The 17,921-nt window shown below is 37.1% G+C and overlaps 1 protein-coding gene across 2 annotated transcripts; it reads right to left on the bottom strand.

The window, feature by feature from the left end:
• Positions 1–992: 992 nt before the first annotated feature.
• On the bottom strand, positions 993–17,772 carry lsr (lipolysis stimulated lipoprotein receptor). 2 transcript variants are annotated; one of them, XM_053326722.1, is made up of 10 exons: positions 17,556–17,772; positions 15,405–15,734; positions 13,764–13,883; positions 11,010–11,156; positions 9,377–9,580; positions 9,133–9,189; positions 6,006–6,125; positions 4,531–4,804; positions 2,011–2,488; positions 993–1,172 (listed from the first exon to the last, which is right to left on the bottom strand). In XM_053326722.1, exons 1-10 carry the CDS (start codon positions 17,593–17,595, stop codon positions 1,137–1,139), a joined length of 1,806 nt encoding a protein of 601 aa, XP_053182697.1. In that variant the 5' UTR covers positions 17,596–17,772; the 3' UTR covers positions 993–1,136. The 2 variants fall into 2 exon arrangements, with proteins under 2 accessions (XP_053182697.1, XP_053182698.1); XM_053326723.1 differs by having other exon boundaries at positions 6,006–6,122.
• Positions 17,773–17,921: the final 149 nt, after the last annotated feature.

Genomic DNA, 17,921 nt, shown 5'->3' with positions numbered 1-17,921 from the left:
TGACAAAGAATGACAGCAAATCATCAAAAAAGATGCAGATGCAGATTTTTTTTAAATTTTCTTTATATCAACAAATTGATTACCTGACTAATTGCTGCTGCTCGAACTTGTGGTGTTTTATATATAAAACTTATTATTTATTGTTGCTCTCTTGTGTTGGATTATGTCTATTTGTATCAGACAGTGTTTTTGTATCCTTCTAGTATGATAAACTCTAATGTCTAATTGATTAGTACAGATAAACATTAGACATCTAAACTCCATCAACACAGTTTGGATTATTAAGCATCAACATCCAGACAAACACAGTGGTCTTAATAGTATGAGGTCCATTATAACACGACTGGCATTGAATTAGTAAATTGTGGACCAACATGATGGTGTCATCTAGTGGTGAAACTGCAGAGCAAAATAAATGGTCTGGCCATGGAGACCTTTATTGTAAAATTAGGTTTTATCACATCACAATAAACAATTTCATTTTCAGAGTGTATTACTGGTCAGCTGTACAATATACTGTAGGTTAAAAACTGAAATAAAACAAAAATTTAAAAAAACATAACACTAATTTAAACCAAGACTATTTTGTTCACCAGGTTTCTAAATACATTAAGCACACTAACATAAGAAAAAGGCAAAGACAAAACAAATTCATGTATTTTTTCTTATAAAAACAGTTCTTCACAGGTAAAAAGATAAAGACAATCATTAAACACCTATGAATCTACATCAGTATCTCTATCAACTTATTGAAACTATGTAAAAGGTTAAAACTAGTCTGAAAACCAATCAGTATGTGTGAACACTTTCACAGAGAATGATTTTACATCTAAAAGTAAAATTCTGTACACACTAAGGCACTTGTGGCAGCCACAATGTTTTATACATGAAAAGGCACAAAAAACATTTCATTTGTGCACCTCTCCTCTGTTAGAAAAGTACACATACACATTCAGCATCAATTTCTCATAAGCTTATCGTAAATTATGTATTATAAGCTTATCGTAAATTATGCAATATAAAAATCAGCACAGCAAATTAGCAGTGTGAAATATTTACAGTCTTAAACATGAATCTGGTTAAACTGATGAATTGAAGCTGCATTATTGGATAGGTTGCTCCCATCACGGTTAGTTTTACACCACCAGGCTCTCTCGACTCACTGCTCCATTCTGTAAGACAAGAAGAGTTATGTCACCTTGACAAATTAATTCAAATCACATTTTAGGTGTCTCAACCAGGCTTTAAGGATGAGACTATGGATTTTTCTACAAATCCTATGAAAAGACCATAATCAACAATGTTTCTTAAGTTTCCTTAAGTTTTTTCCACATTGTGTAAAATGGCTAAATTGTGAAAATTATTGTTTTAGTCACAAAGTAATGTAGATGCCAGCTGCTGCTAAATTTGCTGTTTCGATTCACAATATTCCCATAAACTGTGACGTGATTAGTTATATTGTATAGGTACAGTTTACAGGACCTCCATGATTCAAGGTGGCTCGCTGTCTCGTAGTGAATTTAACAGTCGTATCGACAAGACAGACTGCCTGAAAAAGACTCTGCAGACTGGTCTACACTCTCAGTTTTTTTTTTTTTATGAAGTATGATCTGTTGTTAAGTTAAAACCACCGGGAGTTGACTCAACAGTTTGTAGTTTCTACATAGTCGTAAACTGATTCTTAAAGTTGATGCTACTTAGCTGAAGCATTTGGTACTGACGGTCAACAGCTGTGTGGGATAATCTGTATAATGTATAATGATGACAGACTGTCAGGTGGTGCAGGTCTTTTATCATTATTGCATTGCTGTCTAAAATATTATGATGTTTTAATCCTGCATTCAACAGGAAAACAAAAATCAATTAAAATTGTGAATTGGCCCCAAGCTTCTTTTTTTTAAAATATGAAAAATATAAGAATATCACCAGAATTATTCTTTAATCATACAAATAAGAGATAAAATGGTTTCTTCGGGGTCTATATGTCCATTTAGTACCACAGACACTCACCTTGCGGAGGTTGCTTCTCTTTGAAGATGACACACTTTCCTCGTCACTGTATGGTGGAGGGGGAGGTGGAGGGTAGTCGTCACGGCGACCAGCGTATCCAGCAGGCGGGCTTACAGGGAGTGGGGGCGGTCCACGTGGAGTCCTCCCCCTATCTGAGCGGTCGCTCTCGGTGTCCAGTCGGTCCCGGCTGCGGGCCCTCTGCTGCTCACCCATCTTCTTCCTCTCCATGGCCTCTCTCAGAAAGCTGTCGTCATAGTCACCCCGTCCACCCCTCTCACCTCCACCAGGCCGACGATCCCTTTCCCTATCCAGATCCATTAAGTCATCACGGCTGTGGCAACGTCTCCCGGGGAGGCCACCGTAACCACCTCTTCCTCCGTTACTCCGACGGTCATCAGGGGAGTAGTCACGACGCCTGCGGTCATCAGAGGCACGGTCGTAGCCACTGCGGGCACTGCTGCTCCACTCATCATCCGAGCTGAAAATACAGAAAGCGGCACATTGAGTGGAAACAGAAGCGTACTGGGGCTGTTGCTGTCGTTTGAATAGCTGCTGAATATAGTTTATGAGGTGTTAAACTTCAGCTTTAACATCATTGTTGAGTCCTCTATTCCAGTTTAAACCACAGCTGATGTTTATCCTAAAGTCAGCTGCTGCAGAAGTCACCTAACTGGACTCAATGTGAGGGTCAAACTTGCTGCATACATTGTGTAACTGAGGTGTAAGACCACTTAATGCAGTATAAGATGATTTCAAGTTTTCTTATCCAGAAATAATTGAGACACTAAGCAAAACTCAAACTTTGACAATCACCAGACTGGAATTTTCAGTAGTTTCATAGAGCTGGAAAATGTGATTGACCTTTTCCTTTTTCCTTGATGGGTGATGAATGAAAACCTAAATTAATGAGTTATGCTCACATGCACTCATGCTCTTTGGCACCCCAAACAAGGTAATATCATTTACATCAAGTTGTATAGATGCATCTATGGCTTTTAAAGTCCTTTGTTCATGATCCTTTCTTAATGCCTGTCCTCCATTGTCTTGTTTTTTAATAATGTGATAATACATGCAATAAAAAAATATCTTTTAAAATAACCAACATGTAATATATTTACTGTACTCACTCATAAAATGACCTTGATATGTTATCACAGATTAAGACAACAAGTTGAAATACTGCTTAATACTTCTAAACTCTCTCCAGTGTTTTGAATGTGGACTGCAGTACCCATTTTAAACACCTGCTGTCAGTGTTACTTATTCGTCCTTTAAGAAAAGGAAAAATATGCAGTTTTATGAAAGGTGATTTTTTTATTTTTGATTCTGGAAGTTAAAACAATGAAAACAGAATATTTCTATTTATATATAAGATATTAATTTGTAATAATGTTCAAGCTACATTAGTTGATGTTTGTTAAAGTGAAAAAGGCCATAATACAAACATTTCAATTACACATTTTCTTGAACATTTAGTGAAATACAAGCATTGGGATGATGTGTGTTGTATGTCTGCATGTGTATATACATGTGTATGTGAATTGATACATGCACAGATGTATATATCAGTATGTTATGGTTTTAAAATACTGTGTTTCTTGAAGTCTCCAACATACTTTTTTCAAATTACATTCTTGAATACATTGTTTCATTCCTAAACTAAAAACAACTTTCCAATAAATTCAGATACAGTGGGTTGATCTGGTCTCTCTCCTACACAGAATTACCGTAAAAGTACCTTTGGTGCAAGATATCAAAGATAAGACTAGGTGCAACTACCACCGAAACTAGGTTAAAAAACATTTTGGTTTGGGAGGCACCACCCATGGCATGAGCAACTGACCACATTTCTTCTGAGATGACTGCATATACATCTGCTATATTTTTTTTACATCAATTATATTGAAAGTTATAAGATTTTCAGTTTCTGGTGCATTCTCTTCAACAGTGGAAGAATACAATTAAAGCCATTGTATGAAAAAATACTAATTAAAACTTAACAAGAGAGGTTTTGGTTTTGGTATGAACTTATTATTCTCTGGTTATGAATCATCCCAGTCTGACAAATAACGATATATCAGTATTATTTTTTAGTTCTCAACCAATATGCTTTGTTTGTAACATTTAAGACTACACAACTTGTATAAAATGTTCATTTTTAATGGGGAAAAACAGACTTACTCCCTCATCATGAACCTGTTCACAACAATAATCATGACTGATATTGTCACGTGTGTGAAAACAGAAAAAAGAAAACTTGAGGTTGAGGCCTCACCATGACCTCCAAAATAATTATGAAACTTGTCTTCAATCACCTGAGGAACAAATTTAATTTATTCTCCTGTTCTTAGAGAACTGAATTAATGCAGCAATCTAATACTTGTGTGCCTTTTTGCTGCCACGATGACTTCTCATATGATTGTTAAAGTTTTCAGACTTACTTGCTGTTCAAATAAAAACATGCTGGTGACGACAGTAGATCAAAGTCAGGACAATAAGTTAGCAACAACCATGACTCACCCTCTCCGGCCTCTGGGCTCATCACGGTGTCGTGGTGCATAGTCGTCTCGGCTATAGTGGCGTCCAATGTCATCAAGGTTGTCCATGGAGCGGGCACGTACGCGATCCCCCATGTGCCCACCCCGGCGTTGGACATGCTGGGAAACACTGCTGATGGTGCTCATGGCTTCATCCCGGTCATAGACTGTTGCCAGAGGTGGTGGCTGTGAACGACCCCCGCGGCCCCGAGGGTCCAAATTATCGTGCAGGGAAGAGACTTCACTCATATTATCCACTGGTGGAGGAAAAACAAAGAAGAGATGGTTAGTAGGATGAAGGGAGATGAAGATAAGCATTTTGTTATATTACTGAACAAATTATTATATGTTTTATACAATATATTAACTTTTCATACGTAATTTATACATTGCTTAAATGTTCTCTTCTAGACATAAAATCATGTCATCAGTTTTTTTTTTTAAAGAATATAAATTATAAATAATGTACAGCTTTAGTTTACCAATCATCTGGTTATCTCTGGTATTAACGGTCCACAGCAATGACAGTTCGTACAGTGTTGTTAATTGTCATTCTCAGAAAAGTAAAAGTAAAAGTGAAACAGAGGTCACTGTCTTCATTAGTGTACAGGCCATACTTCGTGCTGTTTCCAATGAACATGAAACTCTTCAGTGACTGTAGAAATGACTGACAGTGGTGCTCTTCAATTTCTCATGACACGCACTTTTCTTTGGCAGTGCAATCCTAATGCCTGGGCAATTGTACATGTAATTGACTTTCAGAGTTGAAAATATCATATGCATTGACTTAATATAAATAATGCATATCATTTATTTGATTATTTAAATTTAATTTACACTTGCCAAATAGTGGTACATATTCTTCTCACAAAAATATTCGTGTTAACATTAGAAAACTGTTTTTTAACCTTTATCGCACATCTCTGTTGACTCAGATCAACTTCTAACACAGTGATGATGCATTTAATTACAAATCATAATAAGAATACTGAAACAAGCACATGCAAAAAAGTGCTAGTAGCTTCCCTTAAATGAGTCAGTATGAATTAAGAGGAATGTGTATGTTTACAAAGACAAAGAGTTAAATAAATGCAAAAGGAAAGGAGTCAATCAGTCAAAGGAGTTAATTTGTGGAATAGTTTTGAAAGGTCAAATAAAATGTATAATGCATTTAATCGATTTAAAAAGTATATTAACAAATACAATGATTAAAAAATAGAAAACCAAGGTAAATACATCAGTGTGAATTTTGTTATATTGAATATATATATATATACACACACACACACACACACACACACACACACACACACACACACATACACATACGTATAAAAGTACAATTCTTCAATGTTAAGTGCATAAATCTTAATTTCTGCCAGAAGTTGTCTCATGTTTCCCACAGTAGTCTGTAATATAGTTGGCAGCAACTATAACAAGAAGTAATTTGTCACTCACAGCGGTTGTAGTTGGCCGGTCTGGACGGGTCCAGGTTGGCCAGTTCTCTCTCCATGTAATAAATGGCACGTGTGGCATTCCCTTCAGGGTCCACTTGGATACGATATCCACTGCGAGCTGCTGAGAACATGAGTGAGAGTCAGAGTTCAGCTTCTCCAACTGCATTCATAGTTACTGAGTCAATATGTTTTGAACATGCAGTAAAAGAAGAACACATCACACATAAATTTCACAAGCAACATCTGGAGCAACAGTCGTCATTAAGAAAGGAATGATGGACACAAACAGTGTAACCGTAATCATCTAGTCCCATTCATATGCGTCAGGATATCAAGAGGAAATTAAAATATGAATAGACACATAAATATGACTCAAAAGAGTCCTGCAAAAATGTGCAATCATTGTGTCACAATGTCATAAAATACCACATAAAACAGTAATAACATTATAGGGCAACAAGTGTCAATACTGTGACATTCCTGTTGTAGCCTGTTTGCTTTTTTTCTCCTTCTCCTTTTAAGAAGCTACCAAAGAGGAAAGTCAGAAATAGTTCACTGGGGCTGTAAGCTGGCCAACTCAGTTCGTCTCCTTCTCTCCCACCAGGAGCATCCCTTCTTTGTTTGGTTACTTTTTAAACAAACATTTTCCCTCATCCATTATTTCTAAACGAAGCTATAATTAAGGGGCCCACCAAGAAAAAAAAGACCATCTTTTTTTATTGCTCATTTGCACGTCATGTCTTCCTTTTATAATATCACGCATGGACCGCGGAATGCATGGTATGCTCCTTAAATATAGGTGTAGCATTTTTAAATTAAATGGTGAAAGCGGGCTCTGTCATTTTGTTAATCACCAAGCCTTTGCTTGCACAACAGCGACACTGTGGTGTAGAAATGAAACTTTGATACAATTTAACAGTAAATCTATAAACTATACAAGCTGTACACTTATATCAAAGTTTCATTTCTATAGTGTTGTCCCATGAAAAGATATAATAATTTGCCAAAAAGTGAGGGGTGTACTCACTTTTGTGAGATACTGTATATATTAGAATTGTTTCTACTTTTTATAATTTACTTTTTAGTATTTGTGATTGTATCTAACTTTTGTATTTATGGTTGTTATTTCCATAAATACCAAAATCTATAAGATATCTATATGGAGAAACCGCTTATAGTGCTGCATACTGCATATGATAATTATATATTTAGAAAGTAGGACTGAAGTGATTCATTACAAGATGATTAGTTAAAACATTTCAATTCAATTTCCATGTTGTGAATTTCAAAGAAAAGAACAGTCATGTATTTCCTCATTGAAGTTTTTGAGTTAAAATCTCGTCTCGTGAGCTGAGTGTATCGTCACACCCCTAGTAAATAAGTTACTCTAATAAATGACTTTTGTGTTTGTGATTCAAACATGTTTTCCTCCTTCTTGGTCTGAACTCTGGGACAGTTCATGACAATACAAAGCATACAGTAGAAAACATGTTGAACATTTATAAACAGGGATACACTGATATGGAATTTCAGGTGTGATAACAATAACTGATTATCTGCAGGGTGCGATTTGTGAAGAAATGGTGGTGTGTTGAGAGTGTTTTTCATTCATGAAAATAAACCAGAACTATACTGAGCCTGTATAGACTAAGAAACCTATTAAGCTATTTATTGCTGCTGTTACAGTAAACTTAAACAAAATGATCATGAACTTAAAACAAACTATACTAACCATTTTTTTAAAAACTTTCCTAAAACCTCATCCGGACACTATAATTAAATTGATGAATGCTTATTTCAGTATTGTGGTCAGAGCCAGGGGCGCTACCAGGGACTTTAGGCTCCATGAAAAGATATCACATTGGGCCCCAACACCACACAAAGTCCAATACCAACTGTACAATATCTACTGACATCAAGCTATGAAAATGAGAGACAGGAAACAGGACTGAACCATTTCATGTAAATAAAGGGGGGTGTTTGGGCAATACAGAAGCTTTGGGTGGTTAGTTTTTGCCAGAAACAAGGAAAAAAAGTGTTCACCCACTTCACTTCATTTAAGTTAATTTAAAAAAATTAACTAATGTTCCAATATTTTTTAGCACCCCTGTCAGTCAAGGGCCCTTAGAATCATCCTAACTTTTCACCCCCTTAAGGCACCCCTGGTCAGAGCTACTTGCCCAGACTTGCCAGTACACTTACTGTCATTCTTGTTGTAGTCACTCGAGATGTCACAATTCGATGTTGTGATATCTCATTCATCATGTAAGTACAGACAGTACATTTCCGTTTTTCTGTAAGGCTATTTTTAGTTTAGTTTAGATATGTATGTGGTCTGTAGGTGAAGCTAAATAAATCACTATGAACTGGGAATTTTTGTGGGATTTTTCAAATGAACTCAGCAGAGGCTGTGACGTATAGGTCAGAGGAGGAGGAGGGGGAGGAGGGGGCAATCCCCACCAGACCCTCCAGCAAATCACACCCTGGTTATACAAGACCAGAAGTCCTGAGCTTAAAAGAAATCTCCATTCAGAAGCAGGTTTTCAGTAGCAGCCTTCACAGCCAAGGCTCTGCATTAATAGATGCATTGGCTTTCAATTCCATTACTGAAACAATAACAATAATTGAATTTATTATGGCTGCTACTAATATATTATGCATCCCTATTAATCTATGTCAGAAACATTATATATAAACATAGACTAGGTGGAATAATCCACACATATCATTCATGCCGTGTGTGCATATTGATCCTAAAAAAGGTAATCATAAATATATCCATTATATATTATCAGAAAATATAGCTAGGCGTGCTTTTTATTTGAACATATTCACATCATATTTAACTTATCACACTGCAAAATATGTTTTAACAAGCCACCATATCTAAAGGAGGTACAAATATTGTGATTTTCTTACAACAAGAAGGAAAGTCAAAATAATTTGTTAAGGTAATTCCACCCAGGCCCAATTTATTTCAATAAAAAAGTGAGATGATTTTACTATTGCATTTGTTTTGAAACATCTTGGAGTGTTTTGCAGTGTGCAGGTGTCAAAGCTACACCCACGTCATATCCACCCACAGAAAAGTCATTCCTGTATGTGTACGGTGTTTTCAGTTTACTTACTGTGGTCCCCTCCACCGTCTTGGTCGTGCAGCAGAGGCACCTGGGAGCCCTGTCCCACTGAAGAAAAAGAAACAACAAACTTTTAGCCGTTTATGATGTCATTGTGAAACTCATAATTTCAGTTAACTGACTTCTATGCTGCCACCAGAAAGTATGCAAAACACATATTCAAATCTAGATATGACTTGTTTACCTGACTGCCACTAAAGGCTGAGAAAAGTGTTGGTATGATTATTACACTAACCTGAGCTGGCACCGTCATATTCACGGCCGTAGCCATTGTGGGGTTGTGGTGCGCCGGCTCCGTTGGGTATAGGAAGCAGTGGCATCCCAGGCTGATTCATTAGCGGTCCACCATATGCTGGCTGAGCGTACATACTGGGAGCATAGAGGGTAGGAGCATAGTGACTGGGTACACCTTTCTTCACCGCTTTCCCTGCCTCATACACTGTAAGACAATGGAAGACAGAGGGTTGTAAGGACACAAAAATATGTAAAACATGATTGTGTGAGACAGTGGACAAACATTGTGGATTGCAGGGGTGGAAATTAAACACACAGCAGATGCTAAAAGTCAATATAGTATTCCTGGGTAAACTGAAAATAAATATTCATGGAGAATGATTTTCTTTATAAAAAAAGAGAAACTCAAAATTGTGCTTATGAATCATGTGGTCAGCTCTATACTAAATATACAGTCTGAACCCATTACAGTTTTGTTTCAACAACAATTTTGCCGTTTTAGAGATTGTTGATTTAGAGCGTGTAATTGTTTTTGATGCTGTCTGCATGTGCTTGTGTTTGTTTCATATTTAGCTCTCAATTCCTCTTCTCTTCTCTTCTCAGGTCATAGGGTTAGTGTTAGGGACTTCCTAACAAGACAGTTAATCAGGAAGTCTCCTCTCACAGAGCTTAGAAAAAACTGTGAGCATTTAGGTCAACAAAAAAAGAAAAGAAAAGCCAACTGCATAATGAGTAACCACTTCATGAAAGCTCCGTTGGTTTTGCACAGCCACTTACTGTAACGGTCCAGAGTGAAACTGAGAAGTTGCTCCACAAAAGATTGAACAAACATATGCAGTATATATTCAGCTTTGTTTTACTGACACTGAACAATAAGAAGAATACAATGTGTATGCAGTAATGTACTTGACTGATTTTCATATGAGGCCTGTTTACATGTTCTGTTGTGAGAAATAATAATAAAATAAGTATTAATAATAAAAGTATTTAAAGTAGTAATAGTTTAAAATGGTTTAAATAAGACAGAATTAGTTGTAAATGCTTTTCCAATGCTTCTTAATGTGTGGTCTTTTAATGTTTTGAGTCTGCAACGCTTCAAGCCTCATGTGCATAAGTTATTTTTGTGATGGTGCAGCAGTGGTTAGTAATGTGTCTTCACCACATAAAGGGTGTGGGTTTCATTCCACTGTCAATATGTAATGGATGGATGGAAACAAGCTGAGAGGGTTTTAAGTTGGTCAATGTGGAATGTGACTTTGCATCTATGGGGAAATCTGGGTTAGCATGACACTACTAGAATTTTTCCATTTAACAAAAAAAAAACAAACTCAAATGTGAATGTTGCCTAAAAGCAAGCAGTCATACAAGATATTTGTCTAAATAAAGACTTTAAAAGAGGATCATTTTATAGTGTGGTAAGTCACTGGGAAGCAGAATGTATCTACTTATTTTTTTGGACTCCACAACAGGACACACGTGCGTGTGTTATACACACTGCATGCTTGTAAATGATCATTTAAATCAGAACCTGGTCAAAGAATGTATGAGTAAAAGAAATAGAAGAAGAAAAGGATTAGAACAGTCAAACAAAAGTATACACAGGCAATTTCATTGGCTTTCCATTTGGTACTTACATGCTCGTGGGCAACAGCAGCGTTCGGGGCAGCAGGGGCAGCTGATGTAGCAGCAACAGGTATGTGGACAGCATTGGCACCAGCAGATCCCAATGAGGAGCAGCAGTAGCAGGAAACCCAAGACCACCAAAACAACGAGGAGCCAGTCTGTGTAAGGCCAGCAGGGAATGCATCAGTTACCATTGCAAAAAAGTTTTACATTATTAATCCACATGAATAGATTGAATCCTTTAAAAGGGGATGCATCATGCATATTCTGTGGCTCAACTTGAACATCTATGCATGATTTCCAATTCAATTCAGTTTATTCTATACTGGCCCGTTATAAAGCCCCAAAGGTCAGCCTGTGTCAGGAACAGGAAATACCCCCCCCCCCCCTCCACCCCCCCCCCCCCCCCGGTCTCTCAGTGACACCCATCTGGTTACAGCTGCCCCTCAGCAGCTGCTCAGGAGGTTACTGCGAAGTATCATTAACATTCCTGTCATTGTTAGCTCACAGCACACATATACACCCAAACATGAATAATCTGGTTAAGATTTAGACACTCTCACCAGCTCAGACTGTAGACAAAGTCAACCCATTTAGAATAGCAGTTTTTAATGTGTGTTTAATGTTCTCTCCTATTACACTTTTGTTTTAAATTACTTAATTACAACAAAACATGTGACATTTGTTTACATCTGAATTTTAAAGCAGCTTTCTACATAAAGAGTGCATATTTATCTCATTGTTTGTGTTAATTGATGAAAGCCATGTGTGGTAATATAGAAAATTGAGGATGTAATGCATTGAGATGCATCAAGATGCATCATATAACTGAATTGAATCACATCGTAGACTGGTGAATCGTAATCGAATCATGGGGGCAGTGAAGATGCACAATTACAACAAGGTTCTTTGTGGTGATTTTGACATGAACAACTGATGACCCATCTGATGCTCTTGCCAGTGATTTTTTAAATATTATGGTCTCTCTCAGGCATGTGACTCACCCTTGATTTAATTTAATTTTCATCTTAGATCTGCTCCTCTTAAAAACAGATTTAAAGCTAAGTGTAAATTGCAGCCTTGGATAAATGAAAGTAAGGGAAAACAGTCTTAAGAACTGCTATCTGGCTATGAGGGAGCTGCTCCTTCATTAAAACATAACAGTGAAAGACAGAAGAGCATGCTATTTCTCAAATCTTATAGAGTATCAACGAATTAGCGTAATCCCAGGTTTTTATTCAAGACTATTGATCAATTGGTGAAACTAGACCCTCCAAATGTTCCTGCTGAATAGGATGCTGACTGTGAAAATGTTTTAACAGACTTCACAGAGAGAGTAGAGTCTATCAGGGTCATTATTATGCCTTGTAGAGCTATTAAAATTCTGTTTAGGTTGGATTCTTGTTTCCTAACAGACAATCTCCAGGGAGTGACATGTAAATTCATTTCTGTTAAACAAAAAGTAGCACAAGTTTGTTCATCACACCCAGAGCATAACAGTCTTTATCATAGTTGCTGTTGCTATTTTGATTAGAAAAGCTAATTATCTGTTTAATTCACTCCCACATTTAATTTTTTTTTGTTCTTGAGTGATTAAAAAAATGTTAGCTACAGTGGTAATTGCGGTACTTTCTAAGTTTGTGTCAAGCCGGTGAAACTGGTTTGACCCCTTTGAGTCAAAGCATGATTTACCTCTGCAAGTCAGTTCAGGCAGCACATGCCACATAGGAGAAAAACAAAAACAGCAGTGACAAGGAAGAGAGCCCATATGCAAACGAACCAACTAAAATGGAAACTGAATTGGCAGAGCACAGATGAAGAACATAATTTAGCGGTGTACACTGTGACAGATAAGGAACCTGAATGCCCTTCTTTATCGAAACCAGGCAACTGGAGTGTATCTGCACTTACCACTGAAAGTCATACATGGGAGTTGAGCCATAATAAAGAAAGAAATGGAGGCAGATAAGGGGAGTGTGAGGGAGTGTGAGGTAAACAAAGTGAAAAGGATAAGTGAACTACAGCACATGTGAAAAGTTTGGAAATACTTTCTCATTCAAGGGAAAGAGAGGATCTGTCCAAATTTATGATTGTTTCTGTTTAAACAAAAACAGAACAACTGACTGTATTTCTACATGTTAACCCCCAAACAGGAAGTTGAAGACTGCAGGAGCCAAGATGAGTCACAGGTACTTCTACTTGTCTCTAATAGTGCACTAAGGCCATAAATACACTGTATCTAAAACCTTGTGCTAAATGTTTTACAAAGGCTTTTAGATGTCAAGGATTTTTGGCTTGAATGTTAGAAAACATACAATCTGAGTGACCTCCAAAAATGCAGCTGGATGATGTGTACTAAATGTCTGTCGATCTCATCTGCTACACAACTAGCCTTCACCATTCGTCCTACACCTTTAATGTGGAGCTAAAACATGACTAAGCTATAGGGGCTTGTACTACCTTCCATAACCAGTAAGTCAATGCCAGGCAGGAGGTCAGTAGTATTTGACTTTCTCTCTGTGAAAGAAAGATAAAGTCACAATTACTTTAATGCGCCCCGTGGTATCTACTTTCACTGTTTACTTCTTTCCCACATATCATTTCATTAGCCACCTGCAAACTCTGTCAAGCCAAATGTGTTCATAGCATTTTGAAAATCTGTGTGACTATGTGTGTGTGTGAGGGGGGGAAGAGCAAAGTGAAGAAAAGGGAAGCATAGAAAGAAGAAAAAGAGAAAAAAAATGTGACCACATATGCACACTTACCCAGTACTATTAGTTCTGTGTAATCTTCACCATTTCCTGAAAGATCTTGGGAAGAGATCACAGAACAGACGTAGACACCGCTGTCACCCCATGCAGTCTGTGCAAGATTCAGGTCTGCGTCTGTAAGAAACCACAGACCCTCAGTCAATGACAGTTTTAGAGTGGTTACTCTGTTACCACTCTGTAAACACTCAAGTTACTTCAGTAGTGGACTCCTATAATAATCTGTCTTCTACCTTCTACCTCTTTGCTTTTATTCACAACTATATTTTAACCTCACTACATTTTTCCAAATATAAAATGTATAGAGTGGAGCCTTGGTTACTAGCCTGCCTAAAAATGCAATGTTTCATATTTCTAGAGCCAATTGATGGGTGTCAGAAATTAGAGTGGCCAAGAGGACATCATGATTTAATACATTAAGCTTGGTTTTGAATAAAGATGTAATTTTTCATACTTATTCTGGTTGCTGCCTTAGTCTTTCTGCAGCAGTTTTTTTTTATACTATCAATTACTCAACTCCAAAGAATAGCCTATTATTAGATCGTTTCACACAGAATAAGATGATCCTATGAAATTTGTATTTAGGAAAGGCTCAATTTTATAGGCCTACCTGCACATCCTGAAAACAAATATCAGTTATATTTTACAAAAGCTAATTATTTAGGCATGGAGCCACAATGTTTACACAAAGCAAACTAGTCGAGTCAAATAAACAACTACATATGTTTGACTAAAGACGACCACAATGGACAGAACAAGAGCAAGTAGTTGTTACCAGATGACATATCTTAAGTGACTGGGTTTTCCTGTATAACGTGGAAGCCCCGAGTGGGAGGGAAAGACTCTGTAGTGTGAGGAGGCTCCTGCGTGGGTGGGGTATTAAGACTCTCTTGATGGTTTGCTTCAAAGGCCACGAGCAACAGAACTTTAAATGAATCATTCTAGTCTGGATTTCTTCTGTCAATGATTTAGTCCAGTTTATGTCACACATGTCCATCCTGACATTAACCCTTCATGTCCCACATGGTCATATTTATGCTTTATGCTTTGCAATTCAAAATTAACTTTTTTTGTCCACCAGCTAAATGGCGAGCAAACATTCAAATCTTACCAGCTACTCAATAAATTACCATTATTTTTTTGGCTAGTGAGTGAAGCAAATCTACCAGCAATGTGCATATTTTACCAGCATTTGGCTGATGGCAGGTGCTAAATATGAGCCCTGGTATTGATGCTGTTTGAAAAACAGTACTAGACCAAAGATAAAGGGGGAACACATTCTAAAAAGGTCTGAAGTAGAAAGATATTACTATTTTGAGCATTCTCAGATTAACTATGAGGGGAAAAACCTCCTTACTGAAATAGAGACGAAACCTTTCACTGTCACGAACTTAATTTGAGCAATGTATTGCATTTGGAATTAACCCCACACCCATATATACAATCAAGGTAAAAATTGTAATTAGTTGTGTGAATGAATAAAACTAATTCCTGGGAATACAAAAAGAAAAAAACAAGATAAAGTGATTCTTAAATTACTATTTATTTGTACTTACTGATGCTAATTTATCCTCTTGAAGACAACAATAGACAAAAGTCACCATTTTCAACCTTATCTTACTGCTTTAGTCAACTCACTGTTTAGGATGCTGATCTTGCGACCCTGGTACTCCGTGCCGAGGGTGACAGCATTGCCCTGCTTGGAGGCCACGATGCGCACTGTCCTCTGGCTGTCGGCACACTCGATGTTGGCATCGTAGTTGGGGTTGTTCTGAGACAGGATGTTATCTGCACTACTGGGATTCAGCGCAGCCTGGATCGGGTCCCGGCAATAAGACTTGTACCTCCACGTGACAACAGGAGGTTGAGTGGCTGTCGTCTGGTAGTTACAGGTGAGGGTGACGGGCTGGAAGAGGATGACGATGTACCTCTTGGTTGGGCAAGTCACTGATACAGCTGTGGTGGACTCTGAGGAAAACAAATTAAAAATATTGGAGATTAGGGATTAGATCAAAACATATTACAAATCAGGTAAAGGTTTCTAAATAGCTTAAGATACCCTTAGGGTGTGACTCAATGACATGAACACATTACTGCTAGTATCACCGAGACTAGGTGTGATGAGTCACCTTAGATAGACGCTGTGTTTTCAGCCTGAACATTAAAGGCAAGTAGATGATGATAGCTTTGCATATTTGAGATGCTCGAAGAACATCAGGATAATACTGGTTTTGATTTTGATCACAAGCATTTCCAGATTATTTGTAGGCAAAAACCCGTGTTACTACTGGTTTCCACTTGTTAGCCCTAGTGACTTTATCTGCTCTGACTTAACGGAACAGCAACTTCTCCTTTGTTGTTCAATCTTAAATGTGAAAGCCCCTAAAGAAAACTAATGACAAAGCAAAACAAAATATGGTATAAATGTGGTTTCTAGATGACACATTCACTCAACATTTGATTAAATGAAAATAATATCACATATGATTTTGTTGATTTGTTGTTTACATGTTTTGTTAACTACAATATCTGCCATAAAAAAGGGTATCAATGTGAAATAACATAGTATTATAATGAGTGGGATTGTAAAGGAGCCTTCTACTATTACAAAATAAATATCAACATTTTTAAAAAATCTTGTTACAATTTGTTTTGTGCTTCAATATCTTCATTGAATCTTTTCCATCTCCTTATCATTAATTTATGACAGCTATAGTTTCCAAAGGTGCTCTAAAATCATTAACTGGATTTCTAGTAATGCTCCAGTGTAAGGTAAGGTCAAGTTTTTCCTTAACTGTTTTAAAAGATGACAACAGTGTTTAAACGTGCTCTGATTCAGATTCCCTCTCATGCACTTCCTGTTACATTAAACGCCTATTAATGTAAACACCCATACCTCACCATGACTAGTGTGCAAGTGTTGAGGTTATGGGAACTTCCGCAGTGTAACATTAACTCAGGGTGGTCTGATTGATATGTGAAATGTGTGAGAGTGGGCGACTTAAATCTAGAGTCACATTCTGCAATAATTTCCCCAATGACAACATTTTCTTTGCTTTCTTCCTTTCTTCCTTACGTGTGTGCCATATTCATATTCTCTATTTAAGAATGAATATCAAATACATGAATGTGGTGTAAATTCATCAGCTAATGTTACACATTATGGAAAGGTTGTGTTTTAACTGGCAGGTCATTGGTTTCTTTATATGTAGTCAGAGTTGTTAAATAAATAAATAAATAGATAGATAGATAGATAGATAGATAGATAGATAGATAGATAGATAGATAGTGGTAGTTGCATTTTAACTAAAGATAGATAGATAGATAGATAGATAACACCTATACCTTCGGTTTTGTTTGTGGGGTTGTTTTTTGCAGGTATATTGGTGTGGCTGAATGTAAAACACACTTTTAGGTTTATCGATAGGCCTACATGTCAAAAAACTACAAAAGTTTAACCTGTTTTTTTTTTTATTTTATTTTATTATTTTTTTTTAGGTGTAAGAAACTAACCTACCGGCCAGAATAAAAGGACTATTTTTTGTCACGACAGGTTTGTTATATGCTTTAAATATATCTAACAAGATCCGTGTTACATTAAACATTAGCCTACTTTCGTTTTAAAACTTGCCTTAATAAAATAAATTGTCATAAAAACAACGTTATAAAAGATAAAACTATGTCAAGTTATTGAGCAATAACAGTAGAGAGGTAAGGCACCATCTACGGAGTTTCACGGAAGAGGGCCCACCCTGTTTGCTCCTAAAAAAAAAAAATAGGCCAACTTACCTGGTGCCATTAAAGCGGCGATGATTAAAATCCAAAACATGTTTAGTCCTTTTTTCTTCGATGTCTCGGTCGACGTATGTATTATTAAATCTCCAAATACACAAAAGTAAACTTCAACATGTGCATAATATTTAGCGCTACTGTACTTTTCCTCAGCCAGGTAGTTTCACCTCCATTTTGTGTCTTTGTATGCAGCAGGAGAGGGAAGCACCTGAAAGCCCGACCAGCAGCCAACAGGTGAGCGTCCGGGACACAATTTGCGAAACAAAGGGGTGGATAATATGCTTTAGGTTGTTTTTACGGTTTGTTTTATGACGCTGAAGTCTGTTTTGACTGCAGGGACCTACTGGTAAGAGCAGAACAACT

Source organism: Scomber japonicus, chromosome 10, assembly GCF_027409825.1.
Source record: "Scomber japonicus isolate fScoJap1 chromosome 10, fScoJap1.pri, whole genome shotgun sequence".
Taxonomy (NCBI): Eukaryota; Metazoa; Chordata; class Actinopteri; order Scombriformes; family Scombridae; genus Scomber; species Scomber japonicus.
The sequence above is the reverse complement of the archived record's forward strand: the minus strand, read 5'-3'. Positions and strand labels throughout refer to the sequence as shown.